This window comes from Lentinula edodes (assembly GCF_021015755.1).
Source record: "Lentinula edodes strain Le(Bin) 0899 ss11 chromosome Unknown C8R40scaffold_31, whole genome shotgun sequence".
NCBI classification, from domain to species: domain Eukaryota; kingdom Fungi; phylum Basidiomycota; class Agaricomycetes; order Agaricales; family Omphalotaceae; genus Lentinula; species Lentinula edodes.
The window spans coordinates 355,232-372,649 of NW_025764337.1; the positions used below are offsets into that span (position 1 = coordinate 355,232).

A 17,418-nucleotide genomic window follows, 5' to 3' on the forward strand; every position below is an offset into this window, starting at 1 on the left:
GAGCAAATGTCAGGTAGTGTGGAATTTCGGTGGTCATAGAAGGCCTTGGGAGTCCATACTTAGATTGATGGTCAAGATTTGAAAAGAGATGAACTCGAGATACAGCTGGATACTGGCAGCGAGCTGGGTTTTACCTAATAGTATTAGTAATCTCTGTTATCCCAATCTTATCTAATTTCACGTGGTCAACGCCTCTTGCTTTTCTTCTCCATGGTAATGAAACTGCATCGTCCATGCTTCGCGATAACGATCTTATCGACATCAAGGGTGTCTTCAATGATGCCAGTTGCCTTCTTGTGGTCATAGCAGGTCATACTTAGCGGCCTATTCCGAGGTCCCTAGATTGTATCTTCGTCAATCACCTATCTTCTTGATTCGAGCCGTTATTAGAGAACCCTGTCGAGTAGCGCAAACTTGGCGATTTCCAAGGCTTGTTCTTTTTTCTCGGTAACGAGAAAGAGAGACAGAGTTGACTGGTCAATGGGAACTCGCTGTTGTGTGCTATACACAGGCGTATCTATGTACATTCTCGAGAGCTTGCAGATAGGTGAACTCGGATAACACTAGAGGAGGCACGGTGTACGGTGTGCTATGTACCTGCAGCACCTCAGGGGACTTCTCAGTAATCGATGCACGAGGGATCGTGAGCTGATGGTCAGCTCAATTTTTCGTCCCTACATATTCCTCTTCGGAGGCGTTCCTGATTCCCAAAGGATTTATGCAAGTTTACGAGGTACTGCTGATGCTAGTGCCTTGTTCGCCTTTCGTCTGACCTCTGTTACTTCATTTGTGGCAGGGACAACTTGGTGTAACAGAGAACGACGACTCTCCAAGATTGAGGTATGAGGCATTGCTTAGAACTTGTCATTCACAGTCGTCACCGCTGCGGCTTCGGAGGGAGCAGGCTTGTAGATTTGATAATACTGAAGGTGTGTATCAAGCTGAAGATGTTGTGTATCAAGCTGAAGATGTTTTATAGCCTGCGTATCGTAATCAAAAACAATCCGGGGCAACGTGACTGGACATTTCCTCTGAATAGAGCTGCTGCTTATGGCAAGTACAGTACGTTCTACTACCTTTCCACCTACGACTTTAGGACCTAATATCTGAACCACAGGAACGAGGACGCAGAAAGAAATTGTACAACAGTTCTAACGTTGAACACGTCCAATGTCAAAGCCTTTTTTTGAAGAGCGCAAGCTAGAAGGGGTCTTGAAAAGTTTGCCGAAGCGCAGGAAGGTACGCAGGTCGCTACTTCTCTGTGTGAACTCCAAAATTCCAAATGTTACCAGACCTAGAACAAGCTATTTCTGCCTAGGTATCAAGTCCGAGATTGAAATGTTGCACGGAACTGAGCAGTGTACGATTGTGGCCGCGGATGTGAAATGTGAAATTAGAAGGGGCTCAATGTTACTTCAACTAGGAAAGTCTAGAATACCGACACGGTCCCGGTTCATTAAATTTTCAAGATCCAACATTCGACTCTATTCGACTAGCCCTGATATACCCCAACTAATTTATCATATAGCACGAATGAGCCTATGGTTCATCATAGAAGGGTTTTCCTTCCTTCTTCTGTTGCCTCAGTTGTGATTCTGTTGATGATTGAGTTCTTTGAATGAACATGTTGATATAGTCTGCCTCGGTGGCGATGGGGCTGTCCCCGGAACAAAGAGCACGATGGACCACTGGAACTGTAGATATAAACAGATGTCAGGTAGTATGAAGTGTCGAATTTGGATTGGGAGTCGATGCTTGTATTGATTCAGGCGAAGGTCAAGACTTGCCAGATAATTTTTTTTAATGAAGCAAAAGGAAATAAGCTATACCCATCGGCAGCGAGCACGAATATTATTACGTTCCAAAGTCCTAAGCGTAGATGATCACTATTGGACACGAGGTTTTGTAGAGAAATCTGGAAGGGGGGTTTGGACGACTGGCCCCGCGTCACTGACATGATGAGCGAAGACTCGAATTTCCGAGCGCTGAATCGAGACTGATTGAGCTCTCGAAACCTGAGAAGTGATTAGTCGATTTATTGAAGAGAGGGGAAGGCATTTTAAAACAGCATACTGTATGTTTTGACCAAATGAAACTTTACCCCTACGCATCCACGAACATTTTGATGCAGTCTGCCTCAGAACGATAAGGTTTTCCCTAGGACGTGAAAACATGCATAGTGGACAAGCCCGGGACAAGCGTAAACGTAGTAACGAAATGGGGGGATGTAGGATAATAGTTAGGACAGGCGAAATGGTAGATGCTCTTGCATTGGCTTTAACAGTGTGGTCAAAAGGAAAGAAGTCTTTGTGGTCATACTAGGAGACCGATTTGGTTCGAATGATTTGGGCGAAGGTGACAGGGGCTCGGAAAAGGCCGGCGAATAGATGCCAATGATTGCCGGTGCACCTGGTTGTTGTTGTCACTTAGGTCACCTTTTGCTACCGCTACCATCGTCTACACTAGCGAACCCCTGCGGGGCACGATAAACCTTGCTTGCATTCATAAATTCCAACCCACACTCACAATCGAACCAAAGGTTGTACGGTAACAAAAGGTAAAGTAGTGTATGAGTGCATGAACAAGGGATTAGAAGAAATACATCGGAGCGAGCTAGACTGAGATTGAAGCGCCTAGTGTGTGAAAAAAATGCACGGGCGCTTGGTAAAGACGGGGTGGCAAAGGACCTAGCAAGCAAGGTGATTGGTCCACCGTTTTATCGACATCGAGAGTGTCTCCATCGACGCCAGTTGCCTTCCCGGGGTCCTTGTACAAACATACAACAGCACCACTGGCACAGACCCCTACTCTCCCCTACTAGATTATGCGCCAATTACCTGTTTTTCCTTATCCTCGAGGTTCTGTGAATGATCCTGTCGGGTACTAGCACGGCTAGCGATTTTCCGACGGCTTGTACTCTCTTCTCCGGTCCCTTTCTTCTGAAGATAGAGACAGACAGAGTAGTCTTTCCGTCCGGAGTTCTGTCGCTTTGTGTTGTACACAGGTGCATCCATGGACAAACTCGAGTGGGAATATAGGTGACTTGGAAGCATAAATTCAGGGACAAAGTTTGCGGTATTATGCTGGTATACTACTGCAGCACCTCGGGGGACTTTTCTGTAATCGATGCACGAGGAATCGTGAGCTGATGGTCGGCTCAATTTTTCGTCCCTACTTATTCCTCTTCGGGGGAGTTTCTGATTCCCAATGGATTTACATATGCGAGTTTATGCGGTACTATGTACAGGGTGCTACTGATGCTGTGTAGTGCCTTGTGTGCCTTTCGTCTGACCTCTGTTACTTCATTTCTGGCAGGGACGACAACTTGGTGTAACAGAGACGACGACTCTCGAAGATCGAGGTATGAGGGATTGCCTATGTAGAACTTGTCATTCACACTCGTCACCGCTGCGGCTTCGGAGAGATCAGGCTCGTAGATTTGATAATACTGAAGGTGTGTATCAAGCTGAAAATGTTTTATACATAAGTCATGCTGATAGTTTGATTGTTTCTGCTCAATGTTAACGTTGAGACTCAAGAGTCACTGCCCTGCAGCCGATTAAGGCCGGTGCTTATCTAGTTCTTCGTGCCAGTGGTGCAGTAACTTACTTGATCATGTCTTCATCAATGACATATGTTATGTATTTCCTATCCTCAACATAGCGCCGCTACCGATAACTACATAGATTCTCGAATACAATCCCTGTCAGAATCTTGCTCGAATCCCTCACCTTCCTGCCGCTTTAGCGCCTTCTTCGCGATATCTTCCCCACCATCGCTGATGCCACCCGGACAGCTAGGAAGATTGAATCATCGAAGCAACATCTAGACTCTAGAGTCCTTTTTCGGTTAGCCTGCGTATGATGATCGAAACAATCCCGGGGCAACGTGCACCGCGAAATCATCTTCTATGTCTTGTCCGATTTGTCCTAGAGTAGAATAGGAAATGCTTATAAGCAATGAGCCTTCCAGTGAAAGTATGTCCTTCATTTTATTCAACTCATCTTTGTGTTGTTGATTCTCCCCCAGCATAGATTGACCACTGATGAAGTTTTCAGTTCTTTCGAGCCTTGCACTTCTCGCATTACTAGCGCTCCGAATAGCTCTCAACTCCTGGAATAGGAAACGACTACCCCCAGGCCCTCGAGGTTTGCCTATCTTAGGGAACGTCCTTCAACTAGGAGCGGCGTCTCAGCTATGGCTCATTTTCGATAAGTGGAAGTACCAATATGGTGTGTTTTTCTGCTTCCTTGATCCCATGGCGAATTCACACCCCAATTTGAACAGGCCCCATAATGTATCTAAATATGGCGGGACAGAACATTGTGGTTCTCAACACCAAAGCGGCAGCTACAGAGCTTTTGGAGCGCCGTTCTGCGATCTACTCAGATCGACCGAGGAGCATCGTGGCAGATTACCTAGGCAGTCAGTTGTCTATGCCATTCACGAGATACGGCAAATCGTACGTGTGCCTCGCCGTTTTCCGTCATACAAAGTTTGACGTTTGTGTAGATGGCAAAACATGCGCCGTGCAGGTCATGCTGTTCTGAACGCTCGAATTAGCGTGCAATATCAACCCGTCCAGATCGAAGAAGCAATAATACTTGCTCATAGTTTACTATGTGATACATCTTCTCCCCTGCTTGCGAAAATTAATAGGTTCGGATGCAATCCTTCCCGCCATTTGTCCATGTTCCTCAATAATTATTAGGTCTGCTTCAACTATAATATCTGTCATATACGGGAAACGATCTCTTTCTTCCGGGGAGCCCGAGCAGGTATTCGATGATGCCCCACAAGCCCACACGCCGCCTGTTTACGAGAAACTTCACCTGACTTCGGACCCGCTCCAAACTCTCAGTAACATCGCGCACCGCTTTACCAGTGCTGTGTATCCAGGCGCTCATCTCGTAGAGCTTATCCCAATACTGGATTATCTCCCTGCCGCAATAGCCAAGTGGAAGAGGGATGCTCAAAGAGACTATAAACGAATTTCGAATATCTTCGAGAGGTATTTTGACGACACGGTGAGCAGGCTTAAGCAGTGTCTATCGTCAAGGAGAAGCTGAGCTTCCGATGTTTTGAAAGGTGAGAAACGACCAGCAGCGGACAAGTCTTTGCGTCAAGCTAGCAGATGATCAGGTAGCAAGTGGATTGACTGATGCAGAAAAAGCCTGGGTTGCGGGTTCTCTTTCGTACGTGTTGACATAGTATGCCCTTGACCACCTCTTTGACTCGATTATAGTGTCGCTGCGTTGGAAACTGTGCGCTTCTGTGTTATATTATTGCCATGTTACACACCTTTTTGCTAATTTTTTTTTTTTGCGCGGTCGTTAGACTAGCACCACTTTATCATTCTTCCTTCACGCCATGATTTTACACCCAAATATTCAAGAGAATGCACAAATAGAGATAGACCGTGTCGTAGGAAGATCACGGAGTCCGACTTTTGCTGATATGGTCCATCTTCCGTATGTGAGAGCAATCGTCAAAGAGGTTCGTCCAAAGATCGTTCAGCAAGACGGTAACAATATACTCACATACTCTATGTCATTCAGGTTTTGAGATGGCAGCCCGCAATACCATTGGCTGTTCCTCATATTGTGATGGAGGTATGTCGCCAGATGTCTTACCCATGAATCGTTCGACATTTCGTTTCTATCAGGACGACTGGTACGAAGGTTATTTTATCCCTAAAGGCACATCGTGCATACCAAACGTGTGGTAAGCTCCATTTCATTTAGTTCAATCTGACAGCGTTATAAAAGCCACATTTGTTGAAATAAAATCCACACCTTCAGGTCAATGAACCGCGATAAAGATGTATATGGTTCTGATGCCGATAAATTCCACCCGGAACGATTTCTATTCCAGACTGAAAAAGGCCTTGAATTTGCGCTTCGTGCTGAATACGAAAATGACGATGGACATTGTTCGTATGGATTTGGGAGGAGGTACATTCGTCTTTGTATTTTTCTAATTCTCCTTGATGACGGATTAATAATTTCAGAGTCTGTGTGGGACGACACGTTGCTGACAATGCCTTATTCATCGATATATGTACAATACTATGGGCACTACGTATTGAACCCGCAGTTTCTACGAACTCTGCAGCTGGGCGAGGACCATCGAAAGATATATTGAAGTAGGGGCTTTCCACGGTTGGTTTCAGTCTTGACTAACTCTTTCCTCATCCAGTCCAATCCCAAACTTCCATTGTCGTATTTTCCCTCGATTCCCAGAAGCGGAAGGGCTCCTTCAACATTTACGAGACGACGTAGTACACAGTAGGACAAATATTACTCCAGGACAGTGATGGCCTTGCTGATAGACTGTAAATTGGTATCATAAAAGTGTAAAGTTTCTTCGTACCAAGGCTTATCGTGTACAGTAGTGCAAATGCTAACGCTGTACTAGCTTACATACTTCTACAAGTAGGAATAGGAATCAAACCATGAAGTTGGAGGGATGTATGAGTATTCATAAGATAGTATCGTGTATAGTAGCGGCTATGCGAGAGTGGTGGTAAGGGAAGCGGGCCCGACGCGCCGACGAAGGATATGCATACATATTCATTCTTGCATATTCACAAGACATTTACGATGTAGAGGCTGTCGAATAATAGGATATTAACACTTATCTCTAAACACAGTAAGACCTCCCTTCCTTCATTCCCTACCGTTGTCAAGACGTTCGCTGGCACCTGTATTTTGAGTTCTGTCTCTTGCAAATATATGTACATGTGGTTCTCCTTATCGATATCCTAGATTCATCTCTTCCCTCTCATTAGTTCTATGTCTGTTTACCCTTCCTTGCGTGTTTATTTTTTCTCCTACCACAGTAACTAACACCTTTTATTCCCTTCTCTGTAGATAAGCACGATGATGACGGAAGGAAGTATTCAATCTCGAGCTCAAACTTCCTCCCACCCCCTCCGCAGCCGAGGATCCGTAGTACATGCGGAGGGTCGTACATGTTCCCGCCTTTCGATGGTATCACACCCTTCCTCTAATTCTTTGCCAATCTCCGGAAGCTCAAGTTCAAGCTCATCTAGCATCCTCTCAACGTGCTCTCGACGTTCAACTCAAATATCCTAACGTTCACAATCCTCACCCGTGCAAAGCTTCACCAGTTCCAACCTATAGGCAACAGCCATTCCGGCACTGGGAGTGTGCTATCCTCTTTTCTCCTTCTTTTGTCTCACCGAGACACCAATACAGGTCATGGCACCCCTTGGCACCCCTTGCCCAAGATTATGCCACACACTGGTGGGGTGGTTTTGCAAAAAACTAGTAGAACTCGGAAGGCAGGAAGGTGCAGGTGGATGTTTTCAAGTAGTTCTATGTGGTGACAAAGGGTCATTATATTCCGATAAGCAAGCTTCAATCTTGTTTTTGATCATTTCGAAAACTCAGTCCCGCAGTTTCTCATACACAAGTCCACATTTACCACCAATTTTACCACTGTAAATTTAGTTCAGCTGCTTTCTCTGGCATGGCCACAATCCTCTTGTCTACTACTGAATATTTCAATGCTCATATCCTTGTAATATTATATACAAACACAACATAGATATTTCTATTATAGACCTTGGTAAGTAAAGTGTAAGCCACAGTGGTGAAGTGGAAATATTAGATATTGTGCTGAATCCGGTGTCCAGGATTTATTTACTCATTTATTCTATGACTAATTTTGGATGTTATGGGGAAAGGGGGAAAGGGGGAAAAGGGGGGAGGGGGAAAGGGTGAACGCAAAGAAATGAGGAATGAATGAACGAAGACAAGGAACAAAAAAACCCCGCCCCTCAGAAAAGATGCTAAAAACACAACCAGGTAGAGGTGCTCTGTATACGACGCCAGCAGGATTTGAACCTGCGCCCTCAAAGAGGAACAGATAAGGTCATATTTATGAAAATCCTCTGATTCTAATCTGTCGCCGTAACCACTTGGCTATAGCGCCTTGGCTGTTGGGGAAACAATCAATATGAAAACGAGAGCGAGTTGCACAGCCACACCTGGTGTCTTCTCCGCTCGTTCCTTGAATTGTATAGCGGCTGAACAGGCGCTTAATTGTAACATATATTTAGCAGCGTCTAATTCAAACAGTGTGTCTCCTTCTACCACGACGATCAATAATTTCAATTTGTGCTTGCCTTGTCAATAAACCAAACGCCTGGTGCCGCCTGAAATCAACCAAATGAACTATTCCATTATTCTTTCTCCCACAAGCATTGAAAAAAGATCAAGGTATCCCGCTAGCGCGAAATGTGGCGACGGTGGCGTGCTCCTGCGTGCTGGAAATAAAGCTATATATGTATTATACATCTGCGGACACAGTGTTGCTCTTCGACACCCGCTTACTCTAGATGCGATCGCTCGTTCTCACTGTGCTTATACTCAGCAGCATTGGTACTTTGAACGCTGCTCAACCTCGTCAACAACCATTTCGTTTTACAGACCCGTTTGAGGATATTACAGCGCCCCACGAGGCCTCGTCATATACATTCAAATGGCCAATTCATCGAGTGGCAATCATTGGTGCAGGAGCTGGGTATACCCTCTTTGGATTTTTACTTCTTCTTCTTTTCCTCAAACCCATTCTCTTTCTCTACTCCAGCGGCCTCATCGCCTACGACCAATTCTCCCGTCTCAACAACTTCTATGTCCGACTCTTCGAGCGCGACTCAATGCCCGGTGGGAATTGGCATTACACCGCCAACGAAACATCCCCGAATGCACCAGTACCCAATTTCCCTACATCTAAAGCAGATTTCGAGCCGGATCTGCCACCAGATGGTGTGAAGTTGCCGTATGAAAAGAGCTTTGAGGGCGTGGAGGAGCAAAGGGTGTTGGAAGTAAAGATTGATCAGAGAGCTCCGAAGCCGATTTGGGAAAGGTTGGGTGCGACTGGACCGAGGGTAGGGGAATTTTGTTTTCATTATTATTCGAGAATATGCTTATTACGCGACGCGCCACTTTTTAGTCATATCAAGAGGTTTGTTCCTCGATATATTGTCACAACAAGTTCTAATCTCGGGCGTAGTTTCGAGCATTACCTTGGCCAGAACAGACTCCCATTGGTACGTCGTTCCTCGTCCACCCTAACAACCACCGACACCTTCTAGACATTAACCGCACCCACCTCCAACGCTACGTCCGCACCTTCGCCTCCTTTCTCTCACTGAACAGTAACGACAACAATCTCGATGTCTCCTATAACACCCGCGTCGAACGCGTCACTAAACGATACAACATCACCACAAGTACTGAAAACGGACAACAAACGAAAACTGAAGCGGGTTGGACACTTCTCCTTCGACAATTCACCCAAACTGGGAACAACTCGTACAAGATTCGTTGGTGGGAGGAAGCGAGTATTGAATTTATGTAGTATTTGTTCATTCCTGTTATTAACCGCCTACACACAGCACTTCGATGCCATTGTAGTTGCCTCCGGACGGTTCAACGCACCCAACACACCTGATATTCCTGGTCTTTCACAATGGGCTAGCCTCTATCCTCATCTCATCTCCCACTCCCGACAATATCGTCGCCCAGAGGAATTTGCTAATCAGTCTGTGTTAGTCATCGGTGGATCGGTCAGCGGAACTGAAATAGCTGAGGAATTGGACGGGGTGGCTGGGAAAGTCATTTTGAGCGTTCGGGATAGCGAAGGTATGTACTGATAGCGCCCGAGGTTTTCCTATCTAAATCTCCTTATTTCCCTATATATATAGACTCTGCGCATACTCCCCCCCGGAAAATGCACTTATCCAGAGTCCCGCGAAACGTTTCTATCGTTCCAGAAATCAAATCATTTCATCCCTTTACGGCACCGGGAATCACCTCCGGCAAGGTCGAGCTTTTCAACGGTACCGTACGTCTGTCTCTCTTGGGTTCCGTTAACGCCCAGTAATTTACTGATACACTTTGAAGATATTAAACGGATTCGACAGAATTATTTTAGCCACTGGTGAGTTCGTTTAATATACTACACCCATTTATCTGTATATATTTTCCTCTAATCAATGATCATAGGATACCGCTATTCATTCCCCTTCCTTCCCCAATACATCAACACCTCTCTCCGTGCAAATGAAAGCATACCGATTCAAGGCACAGACGCCAAGTCAACTCAACGTCAACAACCACTGATAACAGATGGAACCCATATCCGAAGCCTCCATCTTGATATATTCTATATTGAAGAACCGACAATTGGGTTTATTAATAGTAAGTATTCAAGTCTTAGTCTTGTGTTCCGAGTCCCCCCCTAATCCCAACCTCTCCCTCCTTCCCCTCCTAACTCAAAAAAACAGTGAACACCGGCATCGAAACATTCCTTTACTCCGAATTCACCTCTGCGGCGTTATCCAAAGTATGGGCTGGACAAGCTAAACTGCCGTCTTCCAATTTTATGTGGGCGAGGCATTGGGAGCGGGTCGGGAAAGGCTACGGACGCACGTTCATGGCATATGGTGTTGAGAAACAAGCTGGTGAGCAGAAGTCATGGGCTTCAGAATATGTTCACCAACCTCATTAATCCTGCTTGCTCTAATTTAGCAATAACAAAATACCTGGTCGGGTGGCTTAATCAAGATGCTGTAAAGTACGGTGGATATCAGGTCCGTCAACAATATCCTTCTTCTTTTTGTCAGGCCCAGTCTGATTACTGGTACCCTTGGGAGGGAAACTAGCTGAACCTACCCTCCGACAACCGATTACAAATTTCTAAACTCTGGGTCGCCGCTCGGTTTCCCAATTATCGTGGTGGTGATGGCTCTAATGGGGAGTGGCAGCCACTAAGTACCGGTGATGGGCTCTTTGCGATTAATGATCTTGGATTCGACTCGGATTCAGAAGGGGAAAGAGAAAGAGACGTCGAGACATGGAGTGTTGGGAGGGATGATTGGTGAATGAGTTCCAAGTTATAACTAGAGATGGATTGTATAGGATTTTTAAGCGGTACTATTATTTTTTTAAACCTGCAAATGCCAAGTACTGCCAAATTCCACCTATACTTTGGACCACGAACTCTCATACTTTTCTCCTTTTAAGATCTTATCCAAATTCCCCGTTGATGACTCTATAACTTTCTTCTCCTCCAACCTCTTCCAAAATCCTTCGATGAACCTAAGACTAGGATGACTAATAGGGCCACCTCCCTGCTGTAAACATGATGCAGCTAAGAGTTCATTCATAGGCCCATCCCCGAAGATATTCTGCATCACATCATGACTGGGAAATCGCGCTACCCCCAGTAATATCCAAGTTTTCGCCCCGATGGAGGCATGTTTCCGCGTAGCATATTCCTCGACACCATGCCCGTCTGCAGCACGCCGGAAAGTGGTTTCGGCATACAGGGAATCACCAAAAGAGATCCACCAATCATCGGGATTAAGTTCCCCCTGTGGATCGTCACGGTCTTGACGCAGGAGCCAAACCTTCACGTCGGCGTTGGCTATGTAAGGGGAATCGATGTGAATAAACGACGAGAAGAGCAGTGTATCTTTTGGAAAATACCTACTTGGTATGGTGTATTTCGGAAGGAGGGGCCGAGGCCCAATTCCATTGTCACTGCTTGCCAAGTGGGTACTTGAACTTGAGCCCACATGATTCGCCCCTTCCATTATCTTGTCGAAATGCCCCGTCATTGTCTTCATAACCTTCTTCTCCTCCAGCGACTTCCAGACCCCTTGAATGAACATAAGACTAGGAGAGTCGCCACCACCATGACCTCCCTGCCGGGATCGCGATGCAGCTAAAAGTCTATCGATAGACCCTTTCCCTAGAATATCATGCATCACATTACCACTCGGAAAATATGCTTCTCCCAACAAAATCCAACTCAACGGTCCATCAAGTCGATGTTTCTCTGCCGTGTATTCCTCAAGCTGTCGACTCGGACCAGAGTCTACAGCCCGGAAAGTTACGCCGATATGTTGTTGATCGCCAAACGAAATCCACCATTTATCCGGATCCGCCTTTTGCGGGGTATCTTGACGCAGGATCCAGACTTTGACATTGGTATTAACTACAGGTGAGAGAATGTTGGATGAATATAGACTTAGGATGGAATAAAGGTGGGCGGGAGGGGGGAAGGGGGGGGGGGAAGGAAAGGCAAGATGTACGTACGTGGAATGTTTTGAAAATCTTGTGTGAGTTCATTGGTAGGAGATACTGGAGCAGCAGCACATGTAGCGTTGGAAAATGCCGTGGAGAGAAGGAGGGATAGGACGATCAATGAGCGCAGCCAGGATGCTGATGATGGTGGTACGAGGAAGAAAGATTTCATTGAATGTATGTGATATATTGGTGTTGTAAAAACGGGACTACATGGAAGGAAGGACATGGTTCTCAATACCCATTGGTGACGGGAGGAATCGAACAACTTACATAGTAGAACACAGCGAGTTGGCGGTCCCTTCCGATGAAATAGACCAAATTATATATTATTCAGGACGAAACGAAGGGTCTCTCACCGTGAAATAACACAGCTGGAGGAGGTAGGGATAGGGAGGCAAAAGAAGTAGATTGCCCGTTCTTGAATCTTGGAAAACAAAAGTGTTCGTAAGTTTGACTCGGAGAATCCCAACCGCAGCTGTAGGTGAGTGAACAGACAGAGTTCATTGTTTCATGGTTACGGAAAAAAGAGAGGCGTACATAAGAAACAGAATATAGAGCTAGAGAGGTCCGGCCTTCTTCCAGCAAAGAGAGAGAGAGTCGTGGTTATAAGGGCAAGATGTAGTTCCCCCTGTCCTATTTTGACAAACCTGTCAAACGCTTGTATATTTTAGCGACATTGGTATACATCCCACCAGATCCCACCCTATCCCACCGCCTTCGGAGACTAGCATGATGGTCCTGCTGATAGTAATCCCGGACTTCCGACTCGGACGCACTATGTATGACTTCGGAGTATGGGAACAACATCCGTAATCCCCAGCGGCTGGTCTAAACGAAAAAAAGACTCTTCTTGCTGGCAAAGAGAATGAGAAATCTCTTATTACACGTAAATCTCTTGTCTTTTTTTCTTAGTAAACTGCCCTTGTTGCTCAAATTGTTCAACAGGTCTCAAGTCCCCCCAATGCTACCAATCCATCCACCATCCACCACTGGTGCCCGCTCCGAGTCCACTCTCCCAGTCACTTTCGAACTTCTTTCAATCCGACGGCTTCCCCTTCTTGAATCAAACCGACGAGATCTAGACCCCGCTCGTGCGCGCACTTATCTGATGATGTTCAAGTCATTCATGTTATAGCATTCATCCGTTATATACATCCTCCTCGTCACGCTCTTCAGCGCCGTCGTATTCGCTATCCCATTGTCTCACGGGAACGGACCCGCATCCGCGCCGACTTTACTCTGGAAACGTATGGCTGACCTCCCGTGTACGTCCTCGCGTGGATCTGAATTGTTTTTTCTGTTTCTTCTTTCCTCATCCATCTAACGTGTTGTGATATGTGTTTTCTCAAATACATCCATAGCTGGCCAGGATGTCCTCGTCTATCTCCTGGATCAAAGCGCAGCACTCGAACCCACCGACTAATCCTGGATCTATATTGGACATTCTCCATACCGAGATGGAATAGGGTTCCGGGCTGGACTCGATCCGCGAAGCGGCAAGCTTGTTGTTAGGGATTATGACCGGCGACGCTGCTACACGCTTATACAAGTGGGAACAGCGCATTTCCCTAGTGATCAAGATATCATGAACACCGTTGGTCGTGTTGATGAAATTCCTGTTATGATGGCAGGTAAACGTTTCCCTCGGACTAATCGTCACTTTATTGTATCGTTCTTGGAGATGTTGGAGGAAAAGCGATTTTATAAGGCGACACATGACTTGCTCTTTAGCCTTGTGTAGATTTAACGGAAATGTATTCTACTTCTAGGATACATAGTGTGCCCATTGTCTGACTGTTCAGCGTTTCTATTCACATACAGCGGTATAAAGGCTCTCGCCCCCCTTCTCTCTCGGAAGGAATTAGCGCCATAACAAAGCGTTTCATGCACGAACCTTGTGCAGAAATATTTGGATTCTGTATCGTTGGGCTCTGTGATGTCTTCGCCGGTTTTTGCACCGATTTCGCTTCCGTTCGTGAGTTATTCAGGTCGATCCGAGTAATTAACAGAAATGATTCTTGTGTGTGCTAGGTCATCAAAGTTGTGGAGAGCACTGCGACTTATGCAGTTCGGATAATTGTTCTTGTGGATGTCCGTTTCGTCCACAATATCCGGACGAGTTGCAGGATGGAAACTCTGAGCGGAGGGCATTGTTGGGGAATGACATGGTTACAGACCAACCAGGATCTCGTCCTCAGATGAATGAAGGCGAGACGAGCGGAGAGATGCAATAAGTAAAGTAAAGTAATTGTGGTGCGTCTTGTATCTGAATGTGCTATCTTATTGGTCTGACAGAGTTACACTCAGATATAGTTATTCTCAGATTTTGGAACCTTGTATCATAGCTGTCCGCATTGCTATCTATCATTATTTGCCTTCGACTGCCCACGATGAGCCTTCGATGCACGATGACTTGACGTTCACCCATTCACACCTACCTATCATGTGTTCTAAAATCCGACAACTTTCTCTTCTCAATCTCTTCGTGACCTTTACATCCATATGGCCAATTCTATATGATAATAAGATTCCATCTTCTCAAGACTGTATATAAGTTCTGCCTGGAGCTCGGTCATCTCCTCTAAACACTTTGCGTGTGATGCCCAAGTCAGCAAGGTTATCCTCGTTCTCGCTAGGTTCGCTTTCAGGACTCTGGTTGGGTTTGGGTTGGGTTTTTCATGATGGAGTCTCTGCTCAGACTTGGTGCGTACGTCAAACTTTGCATTGGGATCACTGTTTCTGAGTGCTTTTGTCACAGGTGCGGTAAGAATTATATGATTACAGAACCAGTGACGAATCCAGGCGGCCAATTCCCCACTTCTCTTGAATTCACCCAACCTCATATCGCACTACGTTGTGGACCAGCTGTGAGACCGTATTTGCCTGATGACCTCGGTTCTCATCCAACCGATTCCTCTTTCACCTCGATCCTTGTGGATACCCCCGTCACTTTCACCAACATCTCCGGCGCGATTCCGCTAAGCACATCTACCGCTAATATCAATCTCTCTGACTCGAGTCTGGAAGTTAAAGTACTCGTTAACGGCAAAATCCTCACTTCAAGCTCAGTCCCGCTCAATGCCTCCAAACACGCACTACCCTTCTCCCTTTCCACTCTGACACCCCAGACGGATGCGTTCAGTTTGACTTGTATCGGCACACTGTCCACAGGAGAACAGCTCCTTGCCTCGTCTCTACTCACGTATCTTCCAGGGAAACCACCGGGAATTGGCGGAGTGACCAAGATGGACATGAGGTCTGGTGCGCTGTTGGCGAAACCACCCACGGGTGAAGATGGTCCTTACCAATATGTTTTCCCGATTGGTTTTTATACCCAGTACGGATCATATCTTGCTTCGAATCTGTCTATTCCGGGGATCTTGAAGGAACAAGGGTGCGTGGAGATTGAGCGTTTGGCGGTTGATACAACTCATTATAGTGTTTATTCAGGTTTACTGTGGTATGTATCGCAAATTCAAGTTCTCAGTAACAACTTACCTGGATACTGCTCAGGTCCATCCCGTTCCAGACTTTGACAACATCACTGTCCTTGATCAGGTGTTGGACAAGATGCAAGAAGTTGGTTTATGGTTGATGTACGACATGAGAAAGTGCGTATTGCGTATCCCTGTTAGTTGGGCGTGATATCATTTAATTCTCTTTCCTTAGCACCTACCAAAACTCCACCTCCATCACCGAACAAGTCAACCACATCAAATCCCGTCCCAACCTCCTCCTCTGGTACACCGCTGACGAACCCGACGGTACCTCCGACCCTCTCAATGCAACTACTCTCACTAAAAACCTTATCAACTCTCTCGATGGTGGTGACGGCCAGGGCGGTGCAGGGTATCACCCAGTTTCACTCGTGTTGAACTGCGAGAATTATTTTTGGTCCGAGTATTCTGGTGGTGCGGATGTCTTGCTACAGGATACCTATATGATCGGGAATAATGTAACGTTCTCGAATCAGTGGGGGACTCCGTGTACTGTCGATTATGGAGATTGCGGGTATGTGTATTGTGTATTATTACATTCGACTTGGGAATTCGGATCGATGATTCCAACTTGACATGCACCAACAGGTGCGATAACTGTAAAGGCAACTTCCAAGACATCTCCACACGCATGGATGAGTTTTACGAGAGAGCTTTCATCGAGGGGTGGGAATTGGATAAAGTCGTTTGGACGGTTCCTCAGGGGTTTGGTAATGATACGTGTGTTCAACTCTTCTTCTCGTGAAACTATCAATCTTACTCCTACACCCTTATCAGATATTGGACAAGATACCCTACCGGTGAAGAATGGGTCGTTCAAAGTATTATTGGGATTAATCACGGCGGATTAGGTATGTGCCCACACACATAGCTCTAATATGATCGTCCTAAACCTGTTTGCCCTCAGGTGTTGTCTCATGGGACGATCCAACTCCAGATGACATCAAAGCCTCCGCCTCCTCACTCGCCAAAGCTCTCACATCCAGCTCCTCTCCCTTATCAGAATTCATCCTCAGCCCATCCTCATCCTTCAGACACCTCACTACTCAATCTGGTAACATTGACATCGGTCTGTGGACTTTGGATGGTACGACCATGGCCCTAGTTGCTAATACCATTTATGCAAATGCGTCGTTGGAGGCTGTCGAGCTTGGTCTTGGGCCCATTTTGATGAAAGAGGTATTTTGCAGTGGAGTATGTGATACAAACGATGAGGGAGTTGTCTTGGGGAGTGTTGCTTCGGGTGCTTTTCTGATAAGTAGTTAGAGGCGTTCTAAATTGGTAGTCCGGTGATGAGGTAGAGTGTCAACCGCTAAGGACCAGTTGCGGGGTCTCTGTCATCAATTGTTTCGAATTTGACTCGTATTCAGTTCAGAAGGTGGGGGAGAGGCAAGAGACTGGAAGAGGAGGTGTGAAGTGTTGGAAGAAATGATTGGCAAATATGAGCAATGAGTGAAGCACAATTTGATCACATAATAAATATGCACTAATGAAATAAGAAATCATCTCCGGTATTTGTGTGAGCCAATATTACTATGGAAACAAAGAACAATCAGGCTTTTATGTAGCAAATTCACTTTCTCAGGTCCAACCAGCTCCCCTGGTACTACCCGTCTCTATTCCAACCAATTCCACAGGGGTTTCGTACCATCAAGTTAATAACATCAGCCTTCTGTGTCAATATTTATCAACGCCCTAAGCCCTGACCCTGTTCAAACTCCTCATGACTTTCCCCAATAGCTCTAAATTCCTCCTCCTCCTGCTCATCTCCTTCCCCAAATGATCCACCATCCAAT

The 17,418-nt window shown here is 45.9% G+C and overlaps 5 protein-coding genes and 1 non-coding gene across 6 annotated transcripts; 4 read left to right on the forward strand and 2 right to left on the reverse strand.

Annotated features, from left to right (window-relative positions):
* Positions 1 to 2,521: 2,521 nt before the first annotated feature.
* On the forward strand, positions 2,522 to 3,828 carry C8R40DRAFT_489992 (uncharacterized protein). The gene is made up of 5 exons (XM_046235228.1): positions 2,522 to 3,004; positions 3,062 to 3,140; positions 3,195 to 3,361; positions 3,423 to 3,454; positions 3,533 to 3,828. The coding sequence occupies exons 1-5, from the start codon at positions 2,868 to 2,870 to the stop codon at positions 3,661 to 3,663; spliced, it is 546 nt and encodes a 181-aa protein (XP_046083626.1). The 5' UTR covers positions 2,522 to 2,867; the 3' UTR covers positions 3,664 to 3,828.
* Positions 3,829 to 3,988: 160 nt separating this feature from the next.
* On the forward strand, positions 3,989 to 6,488 carry C8R40DRAFT_490065 (cytochrome P450). The gene is made up of 12 exons (XM_046235229.1): positions 3,989 to 4,232; positions 4,288 to 4,462; positions 4,513 to 4,659; positions 4,712 to 5,027; positions 5,089 to 5,195; positions 5,246 to 5,264; positions 5,338 to 5,496; positions 5,559 to 5,612; positions 5,666 to 5,724; positions 5,802 to 5,954; positions 6,011 to 6,145; positions 6,199 to 6,488. The coding sequence occupies exons 1-12, from the start codon at positions 4,046 to 4,048 to the stop codon at positions 6,314 to 6,316; spliced, it is 1,629 nt and encodes a 542-aa protein (XP_046083627.1). The 5' UTR covers positions 3,989 to 4,045; the 3' UTR covers positions 6,317 to 6,488.
* Positions 6,489 to 7,850: 1,362 nt separating this feature from the next.
* Positions 7,851 to 7,959, reverse strand: C8R40DRAFT_t182. The gene has a single exon. It is a non-coding gene; the product is annotated as a tRNA-Ser (tRNA).
* Positions 7,960 to 8,365: 406 nt separating this feature from the next.
* On the forward strand, positions 8,366 to 10,696 carry C8R40DRAFT_1071740 (uncharacterized protein; the record flags this gene model as incomplete). The annotated part of the gene is made up of 11 exons (XM_046226373.1): positions 8,366 to 8,917; positions 8,983 to 8,994; positions 9,043 to 9,079; positions 9,125 to 9,373; positions 9,447 to 9,674; positions 9,737 to 9,876; positions 9,936 to 9,972; positions 10,038 to 10,232; positions 10,319 to 10,495; positions 10,563 to 10,624; positions 10,658 to 10,696. 11 exons carry the CDS (start codon positions 8,366 to 8,368, stop codon positions 10,694 to 10,696), a joined length of 1,728 nt encoding a protein of 575 aa, XP_046083628.1.
* A 318-nt stretch (positions 10,697 to 11,014) lies between these two features.
* On the reverse strand, positions 11,015 to 12,294 carry C8R40DRAFT_1173610 (uncharacterized protein; the record flags this gene model as incomplete). Its single annotated transcript, XM_046232049.1, has 3 exons — positions 11,015 to 11,460; positions 11,527 to 12,033; positions 12,135 to 12,294. 3 exons carry the CDS (start codon positions 12,292 to 12,294, stop codon positions 11,015 to 11,017), a joined length of 1,113 nt encoding a protein of 370 aa, XP_046083629.1.
* A 2,075-nt stretch (positions 12,295 to 14,369) lies between these two features.
* C8R40DRAFT_490374 (uncharacterized protein) lies at positions 14,370 to 17,118 on the forward strand. The gene is made up of 9 exons (XM_046235230.1): positions 14,370 to 14,378; positions 14,433 to 14,828; positions 14,884 to 15,519; positions 15,576 to 15,582; positions 15,639 to 15,736; positions 15,795 to 16,136; positions 16,211 to 16,342; positions 16,400 to 16,473; positions 16,530 to 17,118. The coding sequence occupies exons 2-9, from the start codon at positions 14,725 to 14,727 to the stop codon at positions 16,886 to 16,888; spliced, it is 1,752 nt and encodes a 583-aa protein (XP_046083630.1). The 5' UTR covers positions 14,370 to 14,378; positions 14,433 to 14,724; the 3' UTR covers positions 16,889 to 17,118.
* Positions 17,119 to 17,418: the final 300 nt, after the last annotated feature.